The 26967-nt window shown below is 37.8% G+C and overlaps 2 protein-coding genes across 5 annotated transcripts; both read left to right on the plus strand.

Annotated features, from left to right (window-relative positions):
- The first annotated feature begins 4522 nt into the window (after nucleotides 1-4522).
- LOC131738084 (uncharacterized) lies at nucleotides 4523-10062 on the plus strand. 3 transcript variants are annotated; one of them, XR_009329610.1, is made up of 4 exons: nucleotides 4523-4628; nucleotides 5939-6061; nucleotides 9735-9853; nucleotides 9950-10062. XR_009329610.1 is itself a non-coding variant. In XM_059031328.1 (2 exons), exons 1-2 carry the CDS (start codon nucleotides 8603-8605, stop codon nucleotides 9959-9961), a joined length of 1263 nt encoding a protein of 420 aa, XP_058887311.1. In that variant the 5' UTR covers nucleotides 8437-8602; the 3' UTR covers nucleotides 9962-10062. The 3 variants fall into 3 exon arrangements, 1 of the variants encoding a protein (XP_058887311.1); XR_009329609.1 differs by lacking the exon at nucleotides 9735-9853 and having other exon boundaries at nucleotides 9950-10045; XM_059031328.1 differs by lacking the exons at nucleotides 4523-4628; nucleotides 5939-6061 and having other exon boundaries at nucleotides 8437-9853.
- A 1-nt stretch (nucleotide 10063) lies between these two features.
- LOC131738086 (uncharacterized) lies at nucleotides 10064-13330 on the plus strand. Of its 2 annotated transcripts, XM_059031334.1 has the most exons (7): nucleotides 10064-10753; nucleotides 11070-11157; nucleotides 11314-11478; nucleotides 11704-11829; nucleotides 12170-12332; nucleotides 12828-12907; nucleotides 13216-13330. In XM_059031334.1, the coding sequence occupies exons 1-7, from the start codon at nucleotides 10374-10376 to the stop codon at nucleotides 13225-13227; spliced, it is 1014 nt and encodes a 337-aa protein (XP_058887317.1). In that variant the 5' UTR covers nucleotides 10064-10373; the 3' UTR covers nucleotides 13228-13330. The 2 variants fall into 2 exon arrangements, with proteins under 2 accessions (XP_058887317.1, XP_058887321.1); XM_059031338.1 differs by having other exon boundaries at nucleotides 10066-11157.
- The last annotated feature ends 13637 nt before the right edge of the window (nucleotides 13331-26967 follow it).

Here is a 26967-nt window from a genome sequence, read left to right on the forward strand (position 1 = left end):
TTTAAACAATGGGGATCTTTAGAATGTTGAAAAAAGTCCCATTAAAGTGAATGAAGATGGACAAAAAAAGGATAAAAAGCTTAATAGTTTAAAAAGTATAAAAGATATCAAAAAGTTGTATACAAGCACACTATTCCAGACCGGTCTACACGTTTTAAAGTTTGAACGGCGTTTCTAGCTTAAACGGTGTAAGAGGAGTAGCGTGCCAAAGAATAATAAGAAGAAGAAGTACATTGAAGATTTAAAGTGGGGACTCTTGCTTCGCAAGCCCCACTAATAAAAATGGTTGGTAATTGTGACAGAGAATGAATAAATCCTCGTCAACAATCTCCCTCTCAATCTCTGAGGGCGCTGTATAACCAGAACAGAGTGCCCCAGAATGGATGTTTTTGCAGTTCATTCCAGGGTCAGTCGGAAGCCGGACATTCAGGAAGGGGGTGGGGCCACGATACCTGAAGTCAGCGCCTTAATGCGGTAGGTGATGTGTCAGTCACGGATTGGAGGAGACATGATTGGCCGCGCCACCGAAAGAGGGCATGACGGAGGGTTTTAAGGGGAAGTGGCCCCAGTGATCTGTTCCTTAGTTTTGATGGTTAAACTATAAGGACCGTATGCACAGGAGAATTAAAAGTACTGTGAGTGTTTTGTGTTTTGTTTGTTTGTCAGCTAACTGTCATTGTTTGTTTGGCTAGACGGCTAACACGAACCGGGAGCTGTCGCTGCACACCAGCACCAAACCCCGGACTACACTGACCTACTGTTACCTCTGTGTTTGTCTTTCACCATTCACTTGCACTAGAGCACCCACTGTCAGGAGACATGTCTGTGTCTGTGTATCGTGTGTTTAAAAAGTGTTTTTATTATTTCGGGACTGTAACCCTCCTTTTGCATGCCGCAATACACATTGATGTGTAGAGGCCATGCTTATTATTTAAAGTGTTGTTGGCACGCAACCCAGCTGAAAATAAAGAGCTGTTAATTGTGAACTGTCTTGTGTGTGTTTGTTCTGGAGCACTGCATCATCACTACACCTGCACACTGCAAACCATTCCTTCACAGTAATCCATTTTTATCATTGCACAAATTTTAGATGTAGGGAAACCTGCTTTGGGGATGCTATTGTGTATTATCAAAGCAGCATCTGAAAAGGATTCCCTTTGTTATACTGACAACCTTTTTACAGCAAACACTTACAGAGCTGCTATTTTATAGCTTTATAAGAAAAAAAAAAGATTAAAATGATAGCCTTGCTCTGTTCGCTTAACTCAAACTATAAAAGAAGGCTGTGGATTTTAAAGTGGTCACAATGCAGTCAAATACCAAATTCAATATACTATGAAGTTTAATCTTTTACCTTCAACTTACTAAACCCTCAATACACCATACACTAAGTTTTTGTCTTTTCTTTGGATACATTCCTCTCCCACATTATCATACAACAATCAGAGCCTTTTCTTGCACAACTGGCTGGATGATGCTCATGTAAGATTACAAGTGAAAAGTTAGTAAGAACCCCTTCTTTCATAGCCAATGAACAATTTATGACTTGTTAGCTGGACAGTTTATTCTGAGTTCAGGCCATGGGATGAATGGTGTGGAGTGCTGCAACGTAACTTATAAGTGACTATATATTGGGATATTAGAACGGAACATACATTATATATATAAAATTGCTACTGCTTCAAATTAATTCAACAATCTCTTTCATAATTGATCAAGCTTATCCGTAGATCATTATTATGCATAGTGATAAGCATGTTAGCTGCAAGCTGTTAGATTGTTAATATACATTTTAAAGACTGAGAACAACAAATGCTTATTTTTGTGTTCACAACCAAGAGCATTTGACAAGAGCATTTGATTATTATTATTATTATTTATTTCTTAGCAGACGCCCTTATCCAGGGCAACTTACAATTGTTACAAGATATCACATTATACATTATTTCACATTATACAGCTATCACATCATTTTTACATACAATTACCCATTTATACAGTTGGGTTTTTACTGGAGCAATCTAGGTAAAGTAGTTGCTCAAGGGTACAACAGCAGTGTCCCCCACTGGGGATTGAACCCACAACCCTCCGGTCAAGAGTCAAGAGCCCTAACCACTAATCCACACTGCTGCCCATTTGATAATGGATACCAGTTTAGGATGAATGTATTTATTTTAGGTAAAGCATAACATGAGACCATACAATGGCTAATTTAATGGAATTGTATGCGTGTGTAAATTACATTTATATACAGACGTGCTCAAATTATAAAATATATATAAATTGCATGCACCTCCGGAATGAAGCAACCGAAGGTGGATGGAAAGACTCCATATCGTAGAAACCGGGGCATGCAATTATATATATATATTAGTTATTTTTTTTTCTTTTTTTGGGGGGGGGGGGGGGGGGGGGGGGGTGTTGGGAGTTAGGATGGTATTTACTCGCGCATAGTTTTGAATGTTATTTCCGAATCTCTCCTTTAAAATGTTTGAAGGGGACACTGTATTATTTAAAACGTGAATTAACGTCTTAAATCGTGTTAAAAGTGAGCAGTTACCTTGGGATTACACACCAGGTTCAGACGCAATGATTGGACTTATGTATCCGCAGTCGACCTGAGACTCACCGTTTCAACGGTGTCAGGAGTGCTCAACAGAAAAGAATGCATAGAGAAAAATATTGTAACTGGCCATGGGCTTTGGTTTTGCCCAGAGCCGTAACTAAGCTTTTAGCTACCGGGGCATGCAAATATATATATATATATATATATATATATATATATATATATATATATATATATTATTGTTATTTTTTTTCTTTTTTTTTTTTTTTTTGGATGTTAGGAGTTTGGATGGTATTTACTCGCGCATAGGTTTGTATGTTATTTCCGAATCTCTCCTTTAACATGTTTGAAGGGGACACTGTATTACTTAAAACGTGAATTAACGTCTTAAATCGTGTTAAAAGTGAGCAGTTACCTTGGGATTACACACCAGGTTCAGACGCAATGATTGGACTTATGTATCCGCAGTCGACCTGAGAATCACCGTTTCAACGGTGTCAGGAGTGCTCAACAGAAAAGAATGCATAGAGAAAAATATTGTATACTGGCCAAGGGCGTTGGTTTTGCCCAGAGCCGTAACTAAGCTTTTAGCTACCGGGGCATGCAAATATATATATATATATATATATATATATATATATATATATATATATATATATATATATATATATATATATATATATATATTATTGTTATTTTTTTTCTTTTTTTTTTTTTTTTTTGGATGTTAGGAGTTTGGATGGTATTTACTCGCGCATAGGTTTGTATGTTATTTCCGAATCTCTCCTTTAACATGTTTGAAGGGGACACTGTATTACTTAAAACGTGAATTAACGTCTTAAATCGTGTTAAAAGTGAGCAGTTACCTTGGGATTACACACCAGGTTCAGACGCAATGATTGGACTTATGTATCCGCAGTCGACCTGAGAATCACCGTTTCAACGGTGTCAGGAGTGCTCAACAGAAAAGAATGCATAGAGAAAAATATTGTATACTGGCCAAGGGCGTTGGTTTTGCCCAGAGCCGTAACTAAGCTTTTAGCTACCGGGGCATGCAAATATATATATATATATATATATATATATATATATATATATATATATATATATATATATATATATATATATATTGCATGCACCTCCGGAATGAAGCAACCGGAGGTGGATGGAAATACTCCATATCGTAGCTAGCGGGGCATGCAAGACTCCATATCGTAGCTAGAGGGGCATGCAATTATATATATATATATATATATATATATATATATATATATATATATATATATATATATTATTGTTATTTTTTTTTTTATTTTTTTTTTTTGGATGTTAGGAGTTAGGATGGTATTTACTCGCGCATAGGTTTGAATGTTATTTCCGAATCTCTCCTTTAACATGATTGAAGGGGACACTGTATTACTTAAAACGTGAATTAACGTCTTAAATCGTGTTAAAAGTGAGCAGTTACCTTGGGATTACACACCAGGTTCAGACGCAATGATTGGACTTATGTATCCGCAGGCGACCTGAGACTCACCGTTTCAACGGTGTCAGGAGTGCTCAACAGAAAAGAATGCATAGAGTAAAATATTGTATACACTCTTAGAACAAATTTAAAACAATATGTTAGTGTGGCATTGTACTCATTCACACTTATTCTTTCTTTAAGGTTTAACGGTTCTTAAGCCCCTTTAATCATACTGAATAATATAACATTCGTTTTATTGATTGCAGTCGTGTAACGGCTTGGATAACGACATTATCTTTAGCTAATTAAAAATATACATATAACAAATTAATATGTAACATTTACATGCTTCACACTACATAATATTTGTCATACATCGCTGAGGAGAATCTGTTTGAGACTTTCAAGCTATAGATACGTCACTAAAGCAGAAAAAGTCCACAGAGGTCCACGAACAGTGAGCTTTCCCTTTGGAGCTGCCCCAGCAACAGAGAGTGCCTCCGCAACCAATCGCTGCCAAGGAACCCACACCGCTCGAGGCGGGTATTTTCTTCACAGCACAGAATGCCTTTCCTCACAGCGACAAGTGTTGAGGTGGGTAAGGTCTATTAATAATCCTAATAATGTTAATTTATATTATACTTGATTTTTGAAATGGTTAATCGATGAAAACTTTTAAAAAAGATAACTGTAAAACATTCATGAGTAAACAAAAAAGGTTTTGCTTTTATTAATTATGTGGGTCAATTTTATATTTTGAGGTAATTTTACCAATGACTGAAAACGATAATCAAATAGTCAGAATTGAAGAAAAAAAAATACTTCTGGAAGTTTCTTTTTTTTTTTCAAGACGCAGCTCCGAAAGCCGATCAAATATAGTCGTGTCATAATTGTTATTATTACTATTGTTCGTATGTTTTATTGATTAACGCTGAATTCTAGATTATGTAACTATTACATTTGAGATACATTTAGTAACTTTAATGGCTTCACTGTAAGTAGACTACGATTAAAGATTCAACCTCTGTTACAAAGTCAGTGATGCACACACAAATTACTGTGTTTTTTAGGGGGAAAAACTTTTTAATGATGTATTTTTAAAGCTACACTGTTTAATTTGTCACCCATACAATCTGAAACAATCTTCGCTAGCTTCCCATTACTTGTATTTACTTTGTAATATTGTAAAATAATAACGTTAAAATACTGTACTGTAGAGTGTGGCTTAATTTGTGGTAGTGATGTAATGTATATATATACATTCATTAGTTAGGACTAGCCCGTTTCTTTAAAAAATATTATATATATATTTCGGAGCGCTCGAGCACAATGGCCGCTCCAGTTTCAGAGCTGGAGAACGTTCACTTTCAAAAAGGCTAACGGCTCGCTGTGGTGGATGCGGGTATATTCTAAACCTATTTTTATTATTTATTTCATATTTGTCATTTTAATGTTTTTTGAGAAAAAAAAAAAAAAATTCACATATTTTAAGTCCGGGTTTTACATTTTGAGTCGTATGTAGGCTAGTCGTATGTAGGCTAGCCTTGTTCAACACCAATTAGCAATGAGCAGTTTATATATATATATATATATATATATATATATATATATATATATATATATATATATATATATATATATATATATAATCTCAAACTGAAGAGCAGCAGTAATAATTACAGTATTATTATTAGACTTAAGAGTTGAAAACTCATATAGAAAATCGGTTATATCGGTCTCAAAAAAGCCATTAAACTGCATAATGATCATAGTTAATAATAACACAGAATGTAAGCTTACAATAAAACTGTATTTCCAAATTTGAAAAAACTTTTAATTGAAAACTTATAAGATGTATCTTTCCAACATAATACTCATGTAAACAGTCTTGTCATTTTTTTCAGATTCAAAGGTGAATGCCGGGTAGCACAATATGGAAAAGTCAGCTGTGGAGGAATGGACTGTTGAAAATGTAGTGGAGTGGATTTCTGGCTTAGGTCTGGGCAACTTCACGGCAACATTTACAGGTGCAAAATTGATATGCCAGTCTACAAATGTACTTATTGTAGTGTCATAAAGTACACAGTTAAAAAATATTTGTCTCATTTAGAGCTTGCTCACCAACACATTCCTCATTTCACTATCAGATGTAGTGTGGAAAACTGCAGAAAACAGTTTGGAACCGTCAATTCTTTGAGAAAGCATTATTATAAACATCACACAAATTACATCAGAGGACAGAAGTCAACATCCTTGGATTGTAACAATGATTATGCAGATCCAGAAAGTAATAGAGACTCTGACACTGCTTTGCTTTCTGTCTGTAGTGAAAATTTCAGTCAGGTGTCTGTGCATGACTTCCAGTTTGAGCTAACAAAAAATATTGCCACATTTATTTTAAAAATCCAAGAAAAGCATTTACTACCTAAAGTAGTCCAGGACAGCTTGGTTCATAATTTACAATTCATTCTAGATTATTTTCATGAAAATTATTCACAACTAATTAGACAGTGTTTAAATGAAGCAGGCTTCAATGTTGAAGAGAATTATTATTATTATTATTATTTATTTATTTCTTAGCAGACGCCCTTATCCAGGGCGACTTACAATCGCAAGCAAATACAAATACATTCAAGTGTTACAATACAAGTCATACAATAAGAACAAGAAATACAATAATTTTTTCAAGTGTGACAAACCACAATTCAATAATACAGCAGATAATAGTGAAAGTTACATCAGGATATGATTAAATAGTGATAGTTACATCAGGATATGATTAAGTACAAAATACTACAGATTAAACACTTGGCAGATTACAATATTCTGAGGTACAGGATTAAATGCAGTAAAATAGGGGGCAGATAAGAGCAAAATAAAGCATATTTAAATGAAGGGTGATAGTGTCCCAGGATACAACAGAGGAGTTCTACAGGTGCTGTTTGAAGAGGTGAGTCTTAAGGAGGCGCCGGAATGTGGTCAGGGACTGGGCAGTCCTGACATCTGTAGGAAGGTCGTTCCACCACTGCGGAGCAAGGGTGGAGAAGGAGCGGGCTCGGGAGGCAGGGGAGCGTAGCGGAGGTAGAGCCAGTCTTCTAGTGCAGGCGGAGCGGAGAGGTCAAGTGGGGGTGTAGGGAGAGATGAGGGTCTGGAGGTAGCTGGGTGCAGTCTGATCAAGGCATCTGTAGGCTAGTACAAGAGTCTTGAACTGGATGCGAGCGGTGATCGGGAGCCAGTGGAGCGAGCGGAGTAGTGGAGTAGCGTGGGCGAAGCGAGGCAGAGAGAACACCAGGCGGGCAGCAGAGTTCTGGATGAGCTGGAGCGGACGGGTGGCGGATGCAGGGAGGCCAGCCAGGAGGGAGTTGCAGTAGTCTAGGCGGGAGAGTACCAGGGCCTGGACCAGGAGCTGGGTAGCATAGTTTGTGAGGAAGGGTCGGATTCTTCGGATGTTGCTCAGGAAGAATCGGCAAGTGCGTGCCAGAGTGGAGATGTGCTGGGAATAAGAGAGGCAGGGGTCCAGGGTGACTCCAAGGTTCTTAGCTGAGGAAGAGGGAGAGAGTGTGGTAGATTCCAGAGGAACAGAGATAGAGAGATCAAAGGAGGGGGAGGAGGAGGGAAAGAAAAGGAGGTCAGATTTAGAGAGGTTGAGTTTGAGGTGATGCGAGTGCATCCAGGAGGAAATAGCAGACAGACAGGTAGAGATACGGGAGGAGATGGTGGAGTCAGAGGTGGGGAAGGAGAGGAAAATCTGAGCATCATCAGCATAGAAATGGTATGAGAAACCATAGGATGCTATGAGGGGGCCCAGGGAGCGGGTGTAGAGAGAGAACAGGAGAGGACCCAAGACTGACCCTTGGGGGACTCCAGTTAAGAGAGGGTGAGGTGTGGAGGTTGCTCCACGCCAGGTTATGAACAGCTTAGCAAACTATTAGCTGAAGAAAATGTCCTGAACAAAGCAGCAGACTTTGTTGCCACAGACTATAAATTGGTTGAGTTTTCAAAGAAACTCTAGGACTTGTTGAACCTGTATCACATTTTCCTTTTATTATGTACCGATCTTGGACCTTCTTAAACAGGAAGACATCTGGGAATGTGTAAACAGAGAAACTGAATCAAAACCTGGCGATTACTTATGTGACTTCTGTGACAGTGACATTTTTCAGAAACAATTTCCCCGAAATTCTCACTTTCTTAGGATTCACCTATATACAGATGAATTTGAGGTTGTTAACCCCTTGGGCTCCAAAAAAACAATTCATAAAGTTTGTGCTTTCTATTTTACTTTAGGAAATGCATCTGTGAAATACAGATCACAACTAAGTCACATTTATTTGTGTGTTCTAGTAAAATACAAACTTTTGCAGACAAAATACAGTTATAGTGACATACTACAACCTTTAATAAATGACCTAAAAGTCTTGTTCACAGATGGTATTCAAGTAACAGTAAATGGTGAAACTAGACATTTTTGTGGAGCTGTAGTAACAATATCAGGGGACAACCTTTCATCTCATGCTTTGGCAGGATTTAAACGTTCATTTAACTGTGGGCGTATATGCAGATTTTGCATGATATTGCATGAAGAGATTTCAGACAAGTACTCTGAGGATGATTTGATAATTCGAGCATCTGATGCTCACAGATCACATTTGCATTCACGGGAGGTTAATGCAGAAGTTGCCAGTATAGCGTATGGAGTTGTTGCTGAATGTACGTTTGAACAGCTACCGTATTTTGACACTACAACTTCTTTCCCTCCAGATGTTATGCATGATATCCTTGAAGGAGTTATTCCATTACTTTTACGACAACTTTTGCTCACGTTGCATTCAAGACAAATTGTTTCTGTTCAAAACATTAACACTGAACTTGATTTATTTTCCTTTGGACAAAATGACAAGAAAGGAAAGCCAGTTAAATTGTCATTAAAGCATTTAAATGCTGGTACTTTTCCTGGCACTGCCATTCAAAAATGGTGCATGTTTAACTTTCTTCCATTTCTAATTGGCCATTTTGTCCCAACAGAAGATGAACACTGGCAGCACTACCTTCTGTTTCGTGAAATAGTAGACTTTGTAATGTCTCCTGTTGTGAAAAAGTCGTCACTTTCACATTTGCAGATTTTAATTGGAGAATTTCTCAGTGAATTTAATAGACTGTATCCTGGTAATTTTATACCAAAATTGCATTACTTGGTACACTACCCCAGATTGCTAGCTGAATTTGGACCACTTCGATCACTTTGGTGCTTACGTTTTGAAGGAAAGCACCAGTACTTTAAGCGGCTTGCAAGAAATGTGTGCAACTTCCGGAACATCTGCTTTACTTTAGCAAAAAGACATCAACAAAGACAGTGTTGGGATTTTTGTTGTGCAGATGCTTTGCATCAGTCATATGAGCAAGAAGGGTCTTGTGTTGTTCAGCTATCATCTACATCTTTGAAAGACATTATTCTTGAAAAATGCAATATTCAAGCCAGTGAACTTGAAGCTGATGAAACCATACTGAAAGTAAAGAAACTAACTGTGGATCACGTGAAATACGAAGTCAAGGATTACTTCATTGTCGATGTAGTCCATGAGGATTTACCCATTTTTTTCAAAATCTTGCATATCATTCAGTTTAGGTGTACATGGATTTTGTGTGGGAAACTGTATTTTGGTCTGGAATTTAATTCTCACCTTCATGCCTTCAAAATAGAGGCTTTGCATGAGTGGTGTACATTAACAGCTGGCAATGAAGTTGACTACCATGCACTCGATGCTTATGAAGACAGTGATGGATGTTTATATATTGCACCTCATCATACTGTGTATAAGGTACTGCTTGCATTTAAAACTGTGAAATTAATTACAATGGCATGTTAACATTGGTGCTTATTTTTCTGATTAATGTTATGTTTTTTTGTTCATTAGGTGAAGAAATAGATGGTGAGACTCTTTTAGGTCTGACAGAACATATGATTGGAAAAATCTTCCGAACTATGAAGGACCAAGTCAAATTTTTAAAGGCTCTCAAGAACCTTAAAAGGTATGTAATGACAAATATATTATACATTATGTTAGTCTATTGTTGTGTTTTAGTATTTACATTTAAATACCACATACTATACAGGAATCACTTTGAAAAGTATAAATTACTACTACCAGTACGCTTTTTGTATTGTAATGTTGTATTGTAAGAAAGATGTATATTATGGGAGTACATTTTTTTATGGAAACACAGAGAGAGAGAGAGAGAGAGAGAGAGAGAGAGAGAGAGAGAGAGAGAGAGAGAGAGAGAGAGAGAGAGAGAGAGAGGTATTTTCACTAGTTTAATTCCTGAAAATGAGGACTGGGAATGTATGGTTTTAAACTTCTGTGTAGAAAATTAATATGGCTGTTATATTATAAGGCTCTGTTTAAATATCAAGTCTTTAGATATTTTCAGGTGATTAAAATTATGAATTATTGTTTTTTTTGTTGTTTTTTGTATTTTCATAGAACAAAAGCAAATGAGCATATTGTTTCAGAGAAGGTGCTGCCAGTAGAATGCAGAGAAGTGCCACAAACCTCAACAAGTGTTCATGTTTGGACCGCATGTTATACATTGCCTATATTTCCTCCAGTTGTACAGATGGCCCTTGATAGAAGGGACATTGGTTTCAAATCAAAAGACAAATCTGCCCTTCGTGCAGCTCTAATACAGACTCTGTTTGATGACCTCAGCAAATATACGCTGTAAGAACTGAGATTTCGGTGTTTGTTTTAGATACATAGGCAACCAATTTTAGAATAATTACATAACATAAAATAGCATATTCATTTTTAAAAGGATTACTATTTTTTTTAAAATCTATCATAACAGCAATATTTTATTCAAGAGAAAAAGTTTTATTAAATTAATTTTGATAATGCTTTTCAGCATGTTTTTTTGTAAATTAAAGCAATTGTAAAATGCAACTGTATTTCATGACATTATTTCTCAAATATATATTTTTCTTACAATTCACTTACAATTCATATGCCTATATTATTTTCTAATCTGTATATTTAGGTATCCAGACCACATAATGTACAGTACTGTGCTAAGTACTTTGTGCTGTAAGTACAGATTTCTAAGGGATGACAGCCAAACTGGATATGTGAGTATACATTTGGTAGTTATATTCATAAAAGAAATAGTCAAATAAACATTAATTTGTCAAAATTATGCAGCGTTAAATATATTTTTACTAGTTGATATGTATTTTTTATAGCCAGATAATGGACATAGGTTTAACTTTCTATCATTGTTTCAGGCTACTCTACTTGAAATACTGAGAAATAAATTCAAAAAAGAGAGAAAGACACTTATTTCAGTGGAGACTGTAGAAGACATGAAAAAAAAGTTTGGTGCTGTGGGTCGAGGAAGGAAGCGTGCACCAGAGCAACAGCAACCGCTCATGGAAAAGAGAAGAGAATCTGTAAGCCTAACTCTTGGATCTGCATTGACAGAAATAGATTGAAATAGAATTACATACTTTATATATGTACATACATGCGATTGTGTAGTTTATTAGCTAATTGGCTTTCATGGAGAGTACTTGATCTTTAGCATTTTTCCAGAGTAAAGAAAAGCACAGAGAATACATGCAGTAAATGCCTGATCATAAGTATTGAATTACTTAACGTTATGATACATATTGCAGATGCAAAGTGAGGAGTTCCCAGGAGAAGACGAGCATAGTACTGTACACACTCGGGAAAGAATGATGGAGAAGAAGTCCACTGAAGAAGTCCTTGGTCTGTTTCCATTCCTAAAGCATCCTAAACTGGTAGGTACTAGTTTTTATTCTACTATGGTGATTGATCAGAAATTAATATTTTTAGTTATAAGCATGTATAATCACTTTAATTAGTCCTCCTAGGTGACCTTTCTGCATCAGCAATCCACCTGCTCCAGCTTTTACAAAACTCCACTGCTCCTGGTTTTTCCCATGCAACTTCTTTCTGCTCGCATTCAGTTTAGTTTGATTTTGTTTTATTTATTGATTTTTTTAACTACTACATTATTTGTAAGTATTCAACTCTTTTTTACAGCTGTGTATATCGCCTTGGATAAAGGCATATGATAAATAAATAAATATAATAATAACTTTAGCATCTGTATTTTAGCTGTTGCACGAAGTAGAACTACGTTTTGGAGTAAACTTGGAACGGAACCTAATGAGTGGCCTATCCAGAATGGTAGATCCTATTTTCAGACTTTCTAGTGGGCATCTTCTAACTACTGTGATGTCCTACATTGAAGATGCTTCAGATAAGACACAGGAAAATGGTAATGTATAAGAAATATTTATTGTACATCAAATTGTTTTGACCTATCTCAGAATAGGATCTATAAATAACTATTAAACAGAAAATGATGCAACTTCATTTCATACACTTAGAGCATAATATTTCATGGGGAAGATAGCTGGTATTTAACTCTCACAGGGGCATAAAAACCAATGCGAAAAACCTGCATGAACAGATTTTTAGAAACTTTGTTGATACTGTTCTTAACATTTTTTTGCTCCAATCCACAATAACGTTTGTATCAGTGGTGGTCAGTCCTGGTCCTGGAGAGCTACAGTCTTGTGTGTGTTTTTTTAAATCATTTAAACTATTCTTTATCTGTGCAGTTTAGCAAATAATGAATTCATGAATGTAACTGAGAGCACTGGTGGAATGCAAAGCCAAAGATCCTGTACCTCTCAGACCAGGGTTGCTCAACATTCTTCCGTTTGCTTTGTACTTTGTATATGATCTGATACCCTATTTGTTTTTTTAGGACTGAGAATGAATGCTGCATTGTTGCTGTTGCCAGCTTTGTTTCGAGAGAGGGAAAATCTGTTGTTTGTTGTTGACCAAGTAAGTTAATTGAGCTCTAATTTTTAAATGTAGCTTAACTGAATTGATGTTTTCAATGTTAAATACAAAGTCAAATTATCATTTAGAGATATCTCAAAATGAGTTTGAGATATCTCCAAATTAATTCCTGATATCTGTAAACCATTTTGAGATATCTTAAAATATGTTAAGATATCTCTAATTATTTCAAAATATTTTAAGATATATTCAACTGATTTAAGGATATTTTGAAATATTTAAAGATATCTGTTAAATAAGCACATTGGTGCTTATTTTTCTGATTAATGTTATGTTTTTTTGTTCATTAGGTGAAGAAATAGATGGTGAGACTCTTTTAGGTCTGACAGAACATATGATTGGAAAAATCTTCCGAACTATGAAGGACCAAGTCAAATTTTTAAAGGCTCTCGAGAACCTTAAAAGGTATGTAATGACAAATATATTATACATTATGTTAGTCTATTGTTGTGTTTTAGTATTTACATTTAAATACCACATACTATACAGGAATCACTTTGAAAAGTATAAATTACTACTACCAGTACGCTTTTTGTATTGTAATGTTGTATTGTAAGAAAGATGTATATTATGGGAGTACATTTTTTTATGGAAACACAGAGAGAGAGAGAGAGAGAGAGAGAGAGAGAGAGAGAGAGAGAGAGAGAGAGAGAGAGAGAGAGAGAGAGAGAGAGAGGTATTTTCACTAGTTTAATTCCTGAAAATGAGGACTGGGAATGTATGGTTTTAAACTTCTGTGTAGAAAATTAATATGGCTGTTATATTATAAGGCTCTGTTTAAATATCAAGTCTTTAGATATTTTCAGGTGATTAAAATTATGAATTATTGTTTTTTTTGTTGTTTTTTGTATTTTCATAGAACAAAAGCAAATGAGCATATTGTTTCAGAGAAGGTGCTGCCAGTAGAATGCAGAGAAGTGCCACAAACCTCAACAAGTGTTCATGTTTGGACCGCATGTTATACATTGCCTATATTTCCTCCAGTTGTACAGATGGCCCTTGATAGAAAGGACATTGGTTTCAAATCAAAAGACAAATCTGCCCTTCGTGCAGCTCTAATACAGACTCTGTTTGATGACCTCAGCAAATATACGCTGTAAGAACTGAGATTTCGGTGTTTGTTTTAGATACATAGGCAACCAATTTTAGAATAATTACATAACATAAAATAGCATATTCATTTTTAAAAGGATTACTATTTTTTTTAAAATCTATCATAACAGCAATATTTTATTCAAGAGAAAAAGTTTTATTAAATTAATTTTGATAATGCTTTTCAGCATGTTTTTTTGTAAATTAAAGCAATTGTAAAATGCAACTGTATTTCATGACATTATTTCTCAAATATATATTTTTCTTACAATTCACTTACAATTCATATGCCTATATTATTTTCTAATCTGTATATTTAGGTATCCAGACCACATAATGTACAGTACTGTGCTAAGTACTTTGTGCTGTAAGTACAGATTTCTAAGGGATGACAGCCAAACTGGATATGTGAGTATACATTTGGTAGTTATATTCATAAAAGAAATAGTCAAATAAACATTAATTTGTCAAAATTATGCAGCGTTAAATATATTTTTACTAGTTGATATGTATTTTTTATAGCCAGATAATGGACATAGGTTTAACTTTCTATCATTGTTTCAGGCTACTCTACTTGAAATACTGAGAAATAAATTCAAAAAAGAGAGAAAGACACTTATTTCAGTGGAGACTGTAGAAGACATGAAAAAAAAGTTTGGTGCTGTGGGTCGAGGAAGGAAGCGTGCACCAGAGCAACAGCAACCGCTCATGGAAAAGAGAAGAGAATCTGTAAGCCTAACTCTTGGATCTGCATTGACAGAAATAGATTGAAATAGAATTACATACTTTATATATGTACATACATGCGATTGTGTAGTTTATTAGCTAATTGGCTTTCATGGAGAGTACTTGATCTTTAGCATTTTTCCAGAGTAAAGAAAAGCACAGAGAATACATGCAGTAAATGCCTGATCATAAGTATTGAATTACTTAACGTTATGATACATATTGCAGATGCAAAGTGAGGAGTTCCCAGGAGAAGACGAGCATAGTACTGTACACACTCGGGAAAGAATGATGGAGAAGAAGTCCACTGAAGAAGTCCTTGGTCTGTTTCCATTCCTAAAGCATCCTAAACTGGTAGGTACTAGTTTTTATTCTACTATGGTGATTGATCAGAAATTAATATTTTTAGTTATAAGCATGTATAATCACTTTAATTAGTCCTCCTAGGTGACCTTTCTGCATCAGCAATCCACCTGCTCCAGCTTTTACAAAACTCCACTGCTCCTGGTTTTTCCCATGCAACTTCTTTCTGCTCGCATTCAGTTTAGTTTGATTTTGTTTTATTTATTGATTTTTTTAACTACTACATTATTTGTAAGTGTAGCCTAGAGTACAGTTTCTGTTTGTTACCACCAGGGGGAGCTGGTTTAATTGAGACCCCCTGTGGAAATGTCTTATTGTACCCTCTATTCTATTGTGACTTCCCACATGTCAGAGGTCAATGTTTTTGTTTTCTGTTGTGAAGGTAAGCCACATGGAATGATACTCCCTTTTTATCTATGTTCAAATCTTACTTTAAAATTGCCATCCGTTGTTATTATCATTTGATATTAATTAATAAGTACCTGTTAAACACCCTTTGATTTATATTTGTTGTCAAAACATGTTATTTTATGATTTGTGATTTATGATGCAGTGATATGAAGTAGTTTTGATTTATGGTTATACAGGAGTGGTGAGCATTTGTATTTTATTTTGGAAGATCTCTTTTAAATACATTTTAGTGTTTTACATCTGTTGCATAAGAAATGTTTTTGTTTTCTGTTGTGAAGACTGGATGACTGTCTGGATGTGACTGCACCAACAAAAGAAGGAAAAACAATAAAACTGTGTTTGATCACCCGCAAAATATCAAAAGGTTGAATTACTTTTATTTTAAAACTAAATTAAGAAATAAGAAAATAACACAACGCAAAGTCACTAGCCTATAATAACTACTGTAGGGTCTGAATATTATTTTAAAAGAGTTTTGCTTGTACTGGTAGTAAATGTTGGTTTTGTTTTGCTTTGCTACAGGCAGAGTTAGTGTGTCTGTAGTAATAGTAGGACTACGTAAGGTGGTCTTACATCTGGTGCCGTGACCTAACTGTATGCGGGTTCAAATAAATAAAATAATATATATATTAAAAAAAATTATATATATATAAAAAAAAAAAAAAAAAAAAAAAAAAGATCAACACAGTTTTATGTTGTTACAACGATGGACCGTGGTGTCAGAGGGAGCCTAACCAAGCCAGCATTCCCCACATCACTGCTTTACCTTTGAGGGATCCCTTCACAACCTGGACTTCAACGCCAACACCTCGTTGCTGGAATCCCAGAAGCTGAATGGTGCAATTGTCAGGTTTGAGTGTCAAACCCACCTTACAAACACAGAAACCTATATCTGCTTATTGTATAGTTGCAAAGATTATCACACAATTGCAATAGCAATATCTCTCTTTATTAATAGAATATAGCAAGCCTTGTATCTGTATAATATTTAGAGGTCTGATATTGAGTGTGGCACACATTACCTAAACTGATTTTAAAGTTGGGGCAATTAAGTACGGTATTAAATATATGCATACTATATACTAATCTATATACTTCAGTAATTGTAATCATAATCATACTGTACTGTTTATTTCTCCTGTGTAATCGTGTAATACAGTGTAAGATATGCAGCACCCTGAGGTTAGCTCTACTTTTAACCCACAAGGAGTGGGGCAGCAAATGCCTGGTACCCCATGGCTACCTCAAGGCTATGCACAAACACCTCAAGGTCAGGCAAGCAATGACCATGAACAGGGTAGGGGATTAGAGACAAGAGCCAGGGATGATATTTCGGTGGCCGTGGAGCACTTGTATGTTGGTAGTCCCTTTCCTCAGAGTGCAGTTAGGCCCAAGGTGGTAAACTTTTTGCCAAATGCCAATATTACTTCCACAGTAGGCTACTCACCCACAACAAGGCCAGCAATTGCCCAAGATGCCCATGATCAACACCGCACCAACTGGATCAGAGCAGAGGATGTCAAACCCGAACAGCATCAGGAGTTACATTATGATCCAAGAATTCCAGCCTATCCCTGTCAGTTTCCCATGAACCTCAGTGGAAGCCAGCAGCGGGCGTCCCCATTGGTTAACACCCCTGTAATGAATGCTTCTTTTCATTCACCTGCCCCACTTTACACTCTTACATCATCGCATCAAGTGAAAAATGTACCAGTCTTTAGTGGAAATGCAGACAGTAAAGTGTTAATTGAAGATTGGATCAGGGATATACAGTACCTTCTTGATGCAGGAGCAATGCCTCCCAATCTTCGTTTTGCAACTGTAGTGAGGCATCTGAGTGGGGAAGCCAGAAAGCTTGTCCTGAACATACCAGTGAGCGAGCAGACGCCAAGCAGAGCATTTGAAGAGCTCAGAGCGGAATACAGCGAGACTCAGCTGTCACTAGACCCTCTGGCAGACTTCTATGAACGAAGTCAGAAACCGGGAGAGTCAGCCTGCTCTTATGCCATAGCATTGGATGCTGTGTTACGCTCAGTGGAAGAAACACAGAATAGGAACAACCCCTTTCCAGACCGGGATGGTAAATTAACACGTCAATTCCTGAGAGGACTGCACGATGAAGAAGTCTATTTGAGAGTTGCACCAATGAAGCCCAGACTGCTTAGCTTCCGAGAGCTGCAAGCTGAACTCCGAAACTTATCTCGGGAGTCTAAAAAATTTTCTCAGACAAAACCAAAGAAAACCCTAAACCAGGTTCATGCTGCAGCATTCAGTGAGACATCACAGTGCAACAGCAAGGGTACTCCAATCACACAATCTAGGCACAACTCGGAACTGTCTGTATTGACTGAGCTTGTGAAAAGACTGGCACTAAGTCAAGAAGAGCAAATGGCAAGGCTGTCAAGACTGGAAACCAACGTGACTGTGAGCTCTCCTGTTACAGCACAAATGCCACCGCCATTCCTGAAGAGCAAAGACAATGCACACAAGAGTGCTGGATTAGTCTGTTACCGCTGTGGAAAACCCGGACATGTTTCACGTTCATGTAGAACCATCTTACCTGAGGATGGTGGCAATAAGGCTGACAATGTAGAGCAGGGTGTGCATCCTTTAAACTCCTAGAGCCTGTGGCAGACGGGGCATCTACAGGCAACCAGCGAAGTCCTCATACTGAGAAACCAATGCAAAGCTTTATACAGGATACAAGTAGCACACCATTGATAGGGCCTAGTAATGAAGGAAATGTAAAAGTCAATGGAACTGTGTGTAGAGCTCTTATTGATTCTGGTTCACAAGTGTCTACCATTACAGATGAGTTTTGTCGCCAGCATTCATATCTGTGCAAGCAGAAGATGGAGTCCTCAGACGTTCCCATTGAAGGAGCTGGAGGGCAGCAGGTTCCTCACTATGGTGTGTTGCTGCTCACACTTAAATTCTTGGATAAAGTGTATGAAAATGTACCTGCTTTTGTTGTTCCTGCCACAGAGTATCGAATGGAGGTTCCACTGCTCATCGGAACGAATGTCATTCGGGCCAGTAGGAGGCACTTGCAGGCTAGCCATGGGAGACATTATCTTGCTGCGGTGAAGCAACAGCACCCAGAATGGTACTCCGCCTTCCTGGAGGTTGGTAAGAAGGAGCAAGGAGGAGTTGAAGGCAGGGTAGGCCCGGTGAGATATGCCAGTCACAGAGTATGCGTCATTCCAGCCGGAGAAGAAGCACATGTGGTGTGCAAAGCTCCAAAAGGACCTAGCAGGGCTCCTTATACAGCTCTCATTGAAGGCCAAAATGCACTGAAAACTCCAGGGGGACTCGCCATTGGCCGTGTACTGATGAATATAAAGAATGGATATGTGCCTGTTCGAGTGTTAAACCTGTCTGCAAAGCCAGCGGTTATTAAACCTAACACCTACCTTGCTGATGTCTTTTTAATACAAGACATCCAGGAGACCACAGGCGTTGGTAAGATGACCAGCCAGATTGAACCCCAGCAACAAGCCCTACGAGGTCCGAGGGATAAGGGCCCACACAAAGAGGTCAAGTCATTTGGGGCTTGCCAAAGTCAAACTGCAGCCAACTGTGGAATGAGGGAAGATTGGATGCTCTCTGTTGATCTAAGCCGGTCCGTGACGGATAATGAAGGGCAGCTTACCCAGCTTGAGGGTCTCCTAAGGAAGAACTCTGATGTCTTCTCCCAGCACCCATTTGACTATGGCCACACCAAGACAGTGCAGCATGAGATCCCCTTAGTCGACCCAGAACCATTCCGTCTACCATACCGGAAAATACCTCCCTCACAGTATCAGGAGGTAAGGAAGACCATCACTGATATGGAGGCGGCAGGAGTGATTCGCCCGAGCAAAAGCCCATTTGCATCCCCCATTGTTGTGGTCACCAAAAAGGATGGGTCTTTGAGGATCTGTGTCGACTACAGGAAGCTAAATTTGCGTAGTACCAGAGATGCATTTCCTCTCCCTAGGATTGAGGAGGCACTGGAGGCTTTGGGACAGGCTAAATACTTTTCCACGCTGGACCTAATCTCAGGTTATTGGCAGGTTGAAGTTGCAGAGAAGGACAAATATAAAACTGCATTCAGTACCCCAATGGGACTATATGAAGCAAATAGAATGCCCTTCGGTTTGCAAAACGCTCCCTCAACTTTCCAACGGCTAATGATGTGTTGTCTGGGTGATATGAATTTTGCTAGTCTACTTATTTACCTGGATGATATCGTAGTGTTTTCTAAGACCTTTGAAGAACATCTGGAAAGACTTCAGTTGGTATTTGATAGACTACGTGAGCATGGTCTAAAGCTAAAACCCCAAAAATGCCATCTGCTTAGAAAAGAAGTGCAGTATTTAGGTCATGTAGTATCTGCTAAAGGGATTATGACTGATCCAGAAAAAATTAGTAAGGTGAAAGACTGGAAGAGGCCAGCCAACCGTAGAGAAGTCCTGCAGTTCCTAGGTTTCTGTGGCTACTACAGAAGATTTATGGAGGGATATGCAGCGGCTGCTGCACCACTGTACCGCCTGACGTCTGGGGATCCCCGCAGAAAGAAAAGAGGGCCTAAGAAGCCTGCTGTTCCTGAACCCCTTTTCTGTTGGAGAGAGGAACACGAGAAAGCCTTTCAGATGTTGAAGGAAAAGCTTACCACAGCACCAGTGCTTGGCTATGCTGACTACAACTTACCTTTTTTACTCCAGGTCGATGCTTCGGGAGAAGGTCTTGGTGCGGTACTAGCTCAAATCCAGTATGGTTGTGAAAGAGTGATCGCTTATGCAAGTAGGGGTCTGAGTCCAGCTGAAACTCGCTATCCCGCACACAAACTTGAGTTTCTGGCCCTAAAGTGGGCAGTAACAGATAAGTTTTATGACCATCTTTATGGACACAAATTCTCTGTTCTTACAGATAACAATCCACTTAAGTATGTCATGACCTCTGCCAAACTGGATGCCACTGGCCAACGCTGGGTTTCACAACTAGCCATGTTTGATTTTGACATTCAGTATAGACGTGGGAATTCTAATGCAAACGCGGATGGTCTGTCTAGAATGCCAAGGCAGGATGTAGCTGAAGTTCTTCGTACCTCTTTGCAACACACTTATATGCAAACCGTGAAGACATGTGTAACTTCTCCACAAAACCTGTCAGCAGATGCGGCTGGATCTCCTGAACTGAAGGTCCCCGACTCAGAAGCAGAGTCTGAACAGTCACCGGTCTGTCCTCCTGAGGCCTTTATGGGTTCTGGAACTGATGTTTTACCAGCAATGACTAAACAGGAGGTAAGGGTAGCCCAGAGAGAAGATCCCGTGATAGGAAGAGCGCTATACTACAAGACACAGGGCATCAAGCCTAGACGAAGTGAAAGACTGGTTGAGGGAGAGCGGATCCGCTTGCTCCTAAAAGAGTGGAGGAGGTTAGTGGTAAAGGATGGAATCTTGTACCGCAAAATTAGGGATGTACAGAGAAATGCAGTAGACCAGTTAGTTCTGCCAGAGAAACTGAGAGTGGTTGCAAAGAAGGCTCTGCATGATGATTCAGGCCATCTGGGCTTGGACAGAACATTTGCTTTAATTCGCGCAAGATTCTACTGGCCTCGAATGCACACTGAGATCAAAGACTGGTGTGAACGATGTGAGAGGTGTTGTCTTCGAAAAACTCCCACTGCAGGTCCCAGAGCACCTTTAGTGAGTATCCATACAAATGCCCCTATGGAGCTCATCTGCATTGATTTTTTAACATTAGAGAAATCTAGAGGTGGAATTGAAAACCTGCTTGTAGTCACAGATCACTTCTCCCGGTTTGCGCAAGCTTATCCCACGAAAGACCAAAAAGCAAGTACGGTTGCCAAAGTGCTGTGGCGAAATTTCCTGTGTAGATTTGGGTTTCCGGCCAGAATTCATGCTGACCAAGGTCGCAACTTTGAGAGCGCGGTAGTGGGAGAGTTATGCAAGATCACCGGCATCTCCAAGACACGGACCTCTCCCTATCACCCTCAAGGTAACGGGACTACAGAACGATTTAATCGAACCATCATGAATATGTTAGGCACACTGGCTCCAAATCTCAAAACCAATTGGCACGACTATGTTGATGCCATGACACATGCGTATAACTGCACACAGCATGATTCAACAGGATACGCACCTTACTTTTTGATGTTTGGAAGGCACCCTAGACTCCCAATTGATGTGATTTTTGGATTGTCCTCTGGTGAAGAGCCTGTGGAATACAGTGAGTTTGTACAAAACCTTCATGATTGCTTGTCCTTTGCTTTCGATCAGGCTAACCAGATGTCTAGGCATGCAAAAGAACAACAGAAGGAGCAATATGATCGCAAGGCCAGAGATTGCCAATTTCAGCGAGGGGATAGAGTGCTAATCAAAAATTGCCATGTTGAAGGGAGGCAGAAATTGGCTGATAGATGGGAGTCCCAGCCCTATGTGGTTGTAAAAAAACAGCCTGGCATCCCAGTGTACGTTGTGCGCTCTGAAGATGGTGAGAAGGAACGTGTGGTACACCGCAACCTTCTGACCCAGTGTATGTTCTTCCCAATGGAGCGAGAGCGAACACAAAATGATGGAGTCAGACCATCAGAAAGTGAAGTCTCTGAGAGTGATGCGTCTGACAGTGAGTCTGATGTTGATGTAGAGGTCATTACAAGTCCACCAAGTTCTCCTCAGCCTAGCAGACCCTCTGAAGAACTGACTGACCTGGCTGATGATCAGAAAGAAGCTTACAAATCTGATGTTGATTCTGATGAAAGCACAGAGGGAACACCTGGAAAGGAAATCCTTGATAGAGATACCACAGTGAACACCCCACTCACTCAAGATGTTGAAGAAACTGTGTCCAACCTGACCACACAGAAAAGACAGATTGAGTTCAGACTGCAGCAGTCTACAAATTTAGATCAGGCCCCAGTGAGTGCTACCCGCTCACAGCCACTTGAACCCCTGAGAAGGTATCCCTTAAGAGAAAGACACCCCCCAAAGAAATTAGCATATAGGCAAGCAATCCCCGTTTTTGAGACCAACACACAAAAAATAGAGAGAGGGCGGAAAATATGGCATAAAGTTAGACAAAGGGTGCTTAGAAAAGAAACAGCTGTTTAACTGAAATGAACACCATTTATGTGACTGACATGTTGTACAAAGTTGTGTTACTTAACTCAAGTTAATTTGATGTCGAGGACGCCATCACCCAAAGAGGGGGTGGATGTAGCCTAGAGTACAGTTTCTGTTTGTTACCACCAGGGGGAGCTGGTTTAATTGAGACCCCCTGTGGAAATGTCTTATTGTACCCTCTATTCTATTGTGACTTCCCACATGTCAGAGGTCAATGTTTTTGTTTTCTGTTGTGAAGGTAAGCCACATGGAATGATACTCCCTTTTTATCTATGTTCAAATCTTACTTTAAAATTGCCATCCGTTGTTATTATCATTTGATATTAATTAATAAGTACCTGTTAAACACCCTTTGATTTATATTTGTTGTCAAAACATGTTATTTTATGATTTGTGATTTATGATGCAGTGATATGAAGTAGTTTTGATTTATGGTTATACAGGAGTGGTGAGCATTTGTATTTTATTTTGGAAGATCTCTTTTAAATACATTTTAGTGTTTTACATCTGTTGCATAAGAAATGTTTTTGTTTTCTGTTGTGAAGACTGGATGACTGTCTGGATGTGACTGCACCAACAAAAGAAGGAAAAACAATAAAACTGTGTTTGATCACCCGCAAAATATCAAAAGGTTGAATTACTTTTATTTTAAAACTAAATTAAGAAATAAGAAAATAACACAACGCAAAGTCACTAGCCTATAATAACTACTGTAGGGTCTGAATATTATTTTAAAAGAGTTTTGCTTGTACTGGTAGTAAATGTTGGTTTTGTTTTGCTTTGCTACAGGCAGAGTTAGTGTGTCTGTAGTAATAGTAGGACTACGTAAGGTGGTCTTACATAAGTATTCAACTCTTTTTTACAGCTGTGTATATCGCCTTGGATAAAGGCATATGATAAATAAATAAATATAATAATAACTTTAGCATCTGTATTTTAGCTGTTGCACGAAGTAGAACTACGTTTTGGAGTAAACTTGGAACGGAACCTAATGAGTGGCCTATCCAGAATGGTAGATCCTATTTTCAGACTTTCTAGTGGGCATCTTCTAACTACTGTGATGTCCTACATTGAAGATGCTTCAGATAAGACACAGGAAAATGGTAATGTATAAGAAATATTTATTGTACATCAAATTGTTTTGACCTATCTCAGAATAGGATCTATAAATAACTATTAAACAGAAAATGATGCAACTTCATTTCATACACTTAGAGCATAATATTTCATGGGGAAGATAGCTGGTATTTAACTCTCACAGGGGCATAAAAACCAATGCGAAAAACCTGCATGAACAGATTTTTAGAAACTTTGTTGATACTGTTCTTAACATTTTTTTGCTCCAATCCACAATAACGTTTGTATCAGTGGTGGTCAGTCCTGGTCCTGGAGAGCTACAGTCTTGTGTGTGTTTTTTTAAATCATTTAAACTATTCTTTATCTGTGCAGTTTAGCAAATAATGAATTCATGAATGTAACTGAGAGCACTGGTGGAATGCAAAGCCAAAGATCCTGTACCTCTCAGACCAGGGTTGCTCAACATTCTTCCGTTTGCTTTGTACTTTGTATATGATCTGATACCCTATTTGTTTTTTTAGGACTGAGAATGAATGCTGCATTGTTGCTGTTGCCAGCTTTGTTTCGAGAGAGGGAAAATCTGTTGTTTGTTGTTGACCAAGTAAGTTAATTGAGCTCTAATTTTTAAATGTAGCTTAACTGAATTGATGTTTTCAATGTTAAATACAAAGTCAAATTATCATTTAGAGATATCTCAAAATGAGTTTGAGATATCTCCAAATTAATTCCTGATATCTGTAAACCATTTTGAGATATCTTAAAATATGTTAAGATATCTCTAATTATTTCAAAATATTTTAAGATATATTCAACTGATTTAAGGATATTTTGAAATATTTAAAGATATCTGTTAAATATTTAAAGGTATCTCTTAATTTGGCTTGCCATAAATGTGTACTTAATGAATTATGAGGGAGACTTGTAGGCAATTAACAGGAGTTTAAGACGTTCCTCACTGTTTTAAGTGAGATCCGACAGTTTAAATGTTTTTAAAGGGAGGAATATTACGAAATCCCTTTAAAGTAGCCGCAGCCCCACCACACGAGCCGCCACTGCTTGTAGGTATGGTGAGATGCTGCTGAAGTACAATTTCACATAATTTATTGTTGAATAAAGTTATTAATTATTATTATTATTTTAAAATCTATACAGGTACCACCATCACCTACGCCAACTATCGTTTTCAAGGGAACAACAAGCCCATTGGCAGCAGATGACATCTCTGTTTGTGTTGATGGAATTGAGATACTCAGTGATTATCCAGGAATGGATATCACCCTTGCTGTTGAATGTATTTTATCTCTTTATTTTTCCTTGGGCATTGAGTATCCTAAAGCTCTAAAAAATTTTCTGACTTTCATGGAAAGGTACTTCATGAAGCTGAGTACCTCTGACAAAGTACCTTTGCCAGTGTTAAAGATGTACAGTCAAATAACTGCACTTTTACTTGGGGAATAATTATATTGATCTGATGGAATGCCATTTTAACATTTAATCTGAAATTAAATGAATTTATTGTGTCAACTATTTAATTTGATTACAAAAACAGAATGTTTGATATAAAAATGTAATTGTACATATCAAAAAAAGTATTTATTTTAAATGTAAATGGCTGATTAGAAAATTAATTGTTTATAACAAATGTAAATTGTTTTTAATAGAAGTTTTGATCTCAAAAAACTAATAAACATTCAGTCTTAATTTATAGATATCATAAACTCATAATAAGCTCTGATCTAAATACTGTACTGTAGCTCTTCTAATTTGTGCCACCAAAAAATGAATAAGAAAAAAGAAACCCACGTTCATCAGTTTCAATATACATTTTATCTCAACTTTTTCAAGGTCTATTACATGTTCTTGAAAATGTATTTTGTGTAAGTTTCAGGAAAATCTGTGGGATGCATAGATTTATTTTCCAGTTTGCTGCGAGACCCTTTTTTTCACTGTGTAAATAATATGGTTTAATTATTAAAAACACACAGGTTGAATAAAACTGTGTAAAACTGTATATAACTAAACCTGAAACTGAAACTACTCTAATGGTTTAACCTGTAAAAACAATAAATTGTTATATAAATGTTTAATAAATAAATTGTTGGCATCCTGAATTGAGTGATTTATCAAAGCCCTTACACTTCTGAGGTTGGGGGATTCTAAAGGATGTGAAGAGCTCTTAAAGGTATACATTTGTTTTTTCCCAGATGAACCAAACAACCCTCCATAGAATGTTAATTGTAAGGTTCAATAGTGTAACTCTTATGGTTCTATATAAAACCTCAATAGAAGGTTCTTCAGAGGAACCAATATGGTTCTGTATTATACCATTAATATAAGAACCATGGTGGTTCTTTATTAAACCTCTAATGCAGGGTTCTTCCAAAGAACCATTTTAAAAGGTTCCATATAGCACTTCAAAATGGTTCCAAATCTATACCAGCAGATAGAACCTTTTAGGGTTCTATATTGTACCCTTTTTTCTAAGAGTGTACTGCATAAAAAAAACGAGTGTGTTGTCGTGGCAGCTGGTGATCAAAGAAATAAAACAAAATAAAATCAATAAATAATAATGTCATAGACTTAAAGTCATACCTTTGAAGTCATAATGCATTGCAAGTGTTATTAGGGAATGTTGTGCTGTGTTTTCAAGCGCTTCAGTGTGCTGCTCTGCAAGGTTTGGAGACAGCGGGTGCGTTCACGGAGATCAAGAGCAGCTGCAGATCAAGAGCAGCCGCCGCAGGGGAGGGATACCATGGTAAATAGGTTACCAATTTACCATGGTATCTCTGCCCTGGGTGCGTTGTGTTTTGGTGAGCAGTAATGCAGGAAAGCAGCGGGCGGGATGGCGAGCTTGTCCTGCTGCTCCAACACAAGCTACCTTAAGAGCTGGTACGATGCGGGCAATGGGTGATGTTCGTCAGGAGTAAAGCATAAAAAAACGAGTGTGTTGTCGTGGCAGTTGGTGATCAAAGAAATAAAAGAAAATAAAATCAATAAATAATAATGTCATAGACTTAAAGTCATACCTTTGAAGTCATAATGCATTACAAGTGTTATTAGGGAATGTTGTGCTGTGTTTTCAAGCGCTTCAATGTGCTGCTCTGCAAGGTTTGGAGACAGCGGGTGCGTTCACGGAGATCAAGAGCAGCCGGCGCAAAACACAAGGCACCCAGGGGAGAGATACCATGGTAAATAGGTTACCTATTTACCTATTTTTGTTTCGGCGAACGGTTTTGGTGAGCA

The sequence above is a fragment of the Acipenser ruthenus genome, chromosome 1 (genome assembly GCF_902713425.1).
Source record: "Acipenser ruthenus chromosome 1, fAciRut3.2 maternal haplotype, whole genome shotgun sequence".
Taxonomy (NCBI): domain Eukaryota; kingdom Metazoa; phylum Chordata; class Actinopteri; order Acipenseriformes; family Acipenseridae; genus Acipenser; species Acipenser ruthenus.

What these genes read in the sequence shown, in the direction of transcription:
- LOC131738084 (XM_059031328.1), top strand. Translation starts at nt 8,603, where the DNA reads ATGATATTGCATGAAGAGATTTCAGACAAGTACTCTGAGGATGATTTG.
- LOC131738086 (XM_059031334.1), top strand. Translation starts at nt 10,374, where the DNA reads ATGTATGGTTTTAAACTTCTGTGTAGAAAATTAATATGGCTGTTATAT. An exon ending in TGGAAAAGAGAAGAGAATCT is followed by an intron (nt 11,479 to 11,703) that starts GTAAGCCTAACT and finishes TACATATTGCAG; the next exon opens with ATGCAAAGTGAGGAGTTCCC. An exon ending in AGATAAGACACAGGAAAATG is followed by an intron (nt 12,333 to 12,827) that starts GTAATGTATAAG and finishes TTGTTTTTTTAG; the next exon opens with GACTGAGAATGAATGCTGCA.